Source organism: Chrysochloris asiatica, unplaced genomic scaffold, assembly GCF_000296735.1.
Source record: "Chrysochloris asiatica unplaced genomic scaffold, ChrAsi1.0 scaffold00125, whole genome shotgun sequence".
Lineage (NCBI taxonomy): Eukaryota > Metazoa > Chordata > Mammalia > Afrosoricida > Chrysochloridae > Chrysochloris > Chrysochloris asiatica.
The window spans coordinates 1,834,792-1,840,619 of NW_006408643.1; the positions used below are offsets into that span (position 1 = coordinate 1,834,792).

At 42.3% G+C, this 5,828-nt stretch overlaps 1 protein-coding gene across 1 annotated transcript in view; it reads right to left on the reverse strand.

Annotated features, from left to right (window-relative positions):
- The window catches only part of EMR1 (egf-like module containing, mucin-like, hormone receptor-like 1), a 203,113-nt gene that overhangs the window by 168,150 nt on the left and 29,135 nt on the right, over positions 1-5,828 (reverse strand). The window contains 3 exon segments of the mRNA XM_006869008.1: positions 1,070-1,254; positions 2,930-3,052; positions 4,340-4,517. Of these exon segments, the coding sequence (XP_006869070.1) occupies positions 1,070-1,254; positions 2,930-3,052; positions 4,340-4,517 (486 nt within the window).

Sequence of the window (5,828 nt, forward strand, 5' to 3'; positions counted from 1 at the left end):
GGGACCAATCCCTGGAGAAGGACATCATTCTTGGTAAAGTGGAGAAAAAGAGGAAACCCCCCAATGAAATGGACTGGCACAGTAGCGGTAGCAATGGGCTCAAGCATAACAATGATTGTCAGGTTGATGCAGGACCGGGCAGTGCTTCGTTCTGTTGTGCGTAAGGTCACTACGAGTCAGTAATGACTCAATGGTATCTAACAACAACATAAATAGCTTATGGTAGGTTCACAAAATCAGACTCAGAGCTGTCTCTAACACTGACTGACGCAGTTGTGTTGTTGTTGTTGCTGTGTGTTATCAAATTGATGATAATCCTGGTGACCCTCCATAGGGTGTTCTTGGCTGTAATCTCTATGGGAGTAGATCCCCAGATCTTTCACCCACAGAACTGCTTGGTATGTTCACACCACAACCTTTTGGTTAGCAGCCAAGCTACTAAATTATTGAGCCACCAGGAGCCCTTGATACAGTCATAGATAATATTTGAATTCACAGTTGTCTCTTTATCAACATGATGTATTGTTGTTGTTGTTGTCAAGTGCCATCAAGTCGATTCCAACTCACAGTCACCCTGTATAGGGTTTCCAAGGACTGACCAGTGGGTTTGAACCAGAGATGTTGTGGTTAGCAGTCCAGTGCTTATCTTACAGAGCCACACCAGGAATCTCAACATGGCCAAAGCTAACCTAAATCTTGGTCTTCACTGAATGAAAAAATACCATGTAGAAACTAGAGTGATCATTTTGTTACACCTGATGGGAAACTTTGGAAACAGATATCATTGTTGTAGATTATAATAAATACACCAGTGTCATCACATTGTACATATGAAGAATGTTGGAAGGGTAAATGTTTTGTTACATATTCACCACAATTAAAAAAAAAAATTAAAGAAGTAAGACAGCTCAGGTATCTAGAGCTGGATTTTTGGAATGAGCTTGAGTTGTCAGATATTGTGGAAACTTGAGCTTTGGTGAATCCACATTACAAGCAAGACTTAAGGCTGCTAAAGGACAAGAAGTTCTCAACAGGTAGATGGGTGAGCAGTGGAGCATTTACCACAGACCTGGGTATTCTTCAGAGTGTAGATAACTGTTACATCTTTCTTCTCTCCCGTTATAACGCCGCCAACGACTCGAGAATTCATCCTGAAATTCTTCTTGACAAGGGAGTCCTGAGTACCTTGGAAGTAGCTCTCATCTAAAAGAGACTGCATGCTCTCAAAGGAGACAAAAGCCACCCCGGTAATACCTGCAAATTCCCCAAAGGGATAAAAACGGGAATCATTTAAAAAGTGGTTACTATAGATTTCCCAACACCTTCCCCACATACTTTAACACCACATACACCTCACTGTTCTGTTCTGACCCTCCAGAATAATGATCTTCACCAGAACCATAAAAAATCCTGGGGTGCTATTATCTCAACAAATCATGGCTATGAATGAAAATACATTTGAATTTGTTTTCATATATGGATGGCGTGATGCCTGGGTTTAGCTTCATTCTTTTGTTGTTTGGACACTGGGTTTCTGTTACATCCATTGTAATCAAGTCAACTCTGACTCAAGGTTACCCTGTGTAACAGAGTAGAATTTCCCCCATGGGATTTCTCGGCTGCCATCTTTATGGAAGCAGATTGTCATATCTTTCTCCCTCAGAGTGGCTGGTGGATTCGAACAGCCATTCTTTCCATTAGCAGCCAAGCACTTAACCGCTCTACCACCCAGATCCTTTTCTTAAGAGTGATGGAAATTCTTGGAAACAGATAATGGTGATGGTTGAGCAACATGTTTAATATAATTAATGCTGCTGAAGTGTGCACGTGAAGAATGTTGAAATGGCAGCTGTTTTGTCATCGTTGTTAGCTGCCATTGAGTCGACTCTATGTGTGACAGTGTAGAAATACTCCATAGAGTTTTCCTGACTGTGATCTTTATAGAAGCACTTTGCAAAGCCTTTATTCCACAGAGTCACTGGGTAGGTTCAAATTGTCAACCTTTAGGTGAGCAGTAGATTGCAAACTAGTTGTGCCACCAAGCTCTAATGTTTTGTTACATATATCTAATTGTTGCATACATATAAGTGTTTTGTTACATATATATACTAATTTCTTTTTTGCATGCATGTAAGTTTTATTATATACATACAATTGCTTTGTTGCATACATATAAGTGTTTTGTTACATATCTTTTTTTGTTACATGTATCATTGTTTTGTTGCATATATGTAAGTGTTTTGTTACATCTATCTATAGTTGTTTTGTTGCATACATATGTGTTTTGCTATATGCATGAAAGTGTTTTGTTACATACAAATATTTTGTTACATGTATATTTACCATATTACAAGAGGCCCTCAAAAATTCCTGGAAAAATTCCATTATCTTTAAATTCCATTTTTACATGAACCATTTGAAAACCCCTTATAAATAAGCAAATAAGTAAATTTGAATTTGTGTCTTCGAGTGAGGGCAATTTAACTCAGCATTGGGAAATAAGCTCTCCTCCCACATTTATTGAAGCCCTAGTGTGGCACTGTGGGATAAAGCACTGGACTGCAAGGTCAGTTTGAACCACGAGTTTGTAAGCCCTATACTCCTTGTAAGCCCGATACAGGATTGCTATGAGTCAGAACCTCTAAGGCACCTAACAACAACAACCACCCACATTTATGGTTATTCTTGTTCAGTCTCCTTGTGAGCTTCCCTCCACAGCCTCCCCTTCCTATATCAGTGGTCTCTGGGGATGTGTGCTAGACTCACTCCATGTCCCATCCAACCCTAAGTCTCTCTTCACAAGCTCCAAGCTGATGGCTTCCACAGGCCCCTGAAGGGACTCCATGGCCCCTAAGAGGTGAGCAATAAGTATCGACTGACTGGATTGCACTACAACCACTTTCCTGGATTCTTGGGAACATGTCTGTACCTGTGGATTCTGATTTCTCAATTGTGGAGCATCTGATTTTCATTTCGTCCCCTTTGGCTTTCAAGTGAAAGAAGACATTCTCTTCTTCAATGCATTCTTCTTTGACAACTCTACTCTCAATTTCTGAAAGGAGAAAGGGAGAGTTTGTAAAATGAGTTTGGAATCTGGTTTCTATAAGATTACACATCCACAGTCGTGTAAAGGGAAGGCCAGCTTATCACGTGATAGGTCTTGAATCATCTGAGGAATGACAGAGGGGTGGTAGTACCAAGCAAACAAGAAAACCCATTGGAGCTTTAGGAGTGAGTCCTCACATCTTAGGGGTGAAGTTCCATCGGATGGAGTTGAAGTCAACGGTGATAGAGTGCCACGTAATCACCATCTTCAGGCTACTCCAAATTCAGCCAAGTTTTCCAGAGGAGCCCCCTGGGTGGTGCAAATGGTTACACAGTCCTGGACTGCTATCCTAAAGGTTGGAAGTTTGATTCTATCCAGAGGTGCCTCAGAAGAAAAGTCTGGCAATCTGCTACTGAAAACTCTATGGAGCAGTTCTACATGGAGCCACCATTAGCTGGAACCATTGAAAACTCTATGGAGCAGTGCTACATGGAGCCACCATGAGTTGGAACCAACTCAGTGATAATTGGTTAGGGAGTTTCTGGCTCCTGCAAATAGTTACCATACTCAGTAGTTAACCAAAAGGTCCACCCAGAAGCACCTTGGAAGAAAGACCTGGTGATCTACTTCTGAAAAATCAGTCATGGAAAGCCCAACGGAGCTCAGTTCTACTCTGACATACATGGTCTCAATGAGTGGTGGTGGACTCAACAACAACTTTTTTAACTTTTTTGTTTTAAATCGTTTTGTATCCATCCTAGTACCAAATCAGAGCTCTGCTCTATCTCTTTGTATTCACTTTGGGACCCAAGTAGATGCAATAGCTGAGATCTAGAACATTGCCAGGTACTATGCCATAGAGAAAGAAAGTTCTGGAAGGTTTCAATGAATATCATTTTATTTGAAATTCATTGATCTGAACTCATCATAAAAATTCCACCTAACCCCAAAGTAACCAGGAAGTATGCAACCATGCTACTATGGCCCCAGAGGAGAAAGCTGGAAGTATTTGAGCACAGAAATTGACTATCACACCTTAACATATGGCATATAGTACACAGTGCACAGTTGTTTGTTGAATGACTTAATGACCCACTCTTAGCCCTCAAAGATGCAAGCACTCTTGTCAAGCATTCAGTGATGTTGTGAATAAGATTAGGCATGCTTTGCTGTGAGTTCAAGGTTTTGGAACACTTGGGGAAATACTGTGAGAAAGTCACAGGAAGTTACATAGCCAAGATCTTCTCTCAAAATCAGTACCAGGTGTGACCTGGTCATGCAAGTGGGACATACCTAAGGACTTAGTCTGAACAGTCTGACTGCTGTTTTCTGAGGGTCTCAGGAAGGTGGCCAGTATGACGCTCTCCACAGTCTCCAGCACAACTTTGCCCAGCGTGGACCGCTCTTCCTGTGTTAAGTTGGACCCCGTGGTTGTTTGTCCAAGCACCAAAGCAAAGCTCTCCATCTTTCTCTGCAAAGAAAGGTTTATCACTCTCTCTCTCTCCTCCCCCACTACATTGTTGTTGTTGTTGTTAAGTGCCGTCGAGTCGGTTCTGACCCATAGCGACCCTGTACAGGGTTTCCGAGGCTGTAAATCTTTACAGGAGCAGAAAGCCTCATCTTTCGCCCACGGAGCAGCTGGTAGTTTCGAACTGCTGACCTTAAGATTCGCAGTCCAATTCGTAACCACTACGCTACCAGAGGTCCTTCTCCCACTACATTACATTGATTATATTCTAGATCTCTGTGTATGTGGTATGGTGGGTTAAGTGCCGGGATACTCACTGAAAGGCTGGCAGTTCAAACCCCCCAGCCTCTCCATAACAGAAGATGTGGCAGTCTGCTACCATAAGTAGAAACACTATGGTGTAGTTCTACTCTGTGTACAGGGTCATTAAGAGTCAGAATCACCAAGACAGCAGTGGGTTATATATACTGAGCCTGCATACTGGACTCCTGGTATGGTGCTAAAAGGTTATCACTGGACAAACCACAAGGTTGGCAGTTCAAACCCACCAGCTGCCCCTTGGAAACCCCATACAGGGTCGCTATGAGTGCAAACCAATTTGACGGCTCTTAACAACAGTGAACAAAGAAGAACTGCTCCCTGGGATTTTCAAGGCTATAAATCTGTTATGGACGTTGAAAGCCTCACCTTTCCCCAGAGAAGCAGCAGGTGGTTTCAAACTGCTGACCTTGTGATTAGCAACATAATGTGCAACCCACTACACCAGTGCTCCATATACGTATGTGAATATGTGTGTGTGTGTGTATTTGCTGTTGTTGTTAGATGCCATCGAGTCAGTTCTGATTCATAGCAACCCTATGTATATCAGAAGGAAATGCTTCCCGGTTCTGCACCATCCATACATTTTTGTTACACTTGAGCTCCTTACTGCTGCCACTGTGTTCATCTGACTCATTGGGTGTCTTCCTCTTGTATAGTGACCTTCCACCTGGATATAAGCATGATGTTCCAATCCAAAGACTGGTCCCTCATGATAATATGAATATTGAAACTACCATGGAGTGCCAGCAGAACAAACAAATTTGTCTTGAAAGAAATACAGCCAGCTGTTCCTTAGAAGCTAGGATGGTGAGACTTTGCCTTTCATACTCTAGACATAACCCTCCACTATACCTTATCCAAGGATCTCTGGTAGCGTAATGGTTATGAGTCGGGCTATGAACCTCAGTGTCAGCAGTTCGAAACTACCAGCTGTTCTGCGGGAGAAAGATGAGGCTTTCTGCTCCCGTAAAGATTTACAGCCTCAGAAACCCT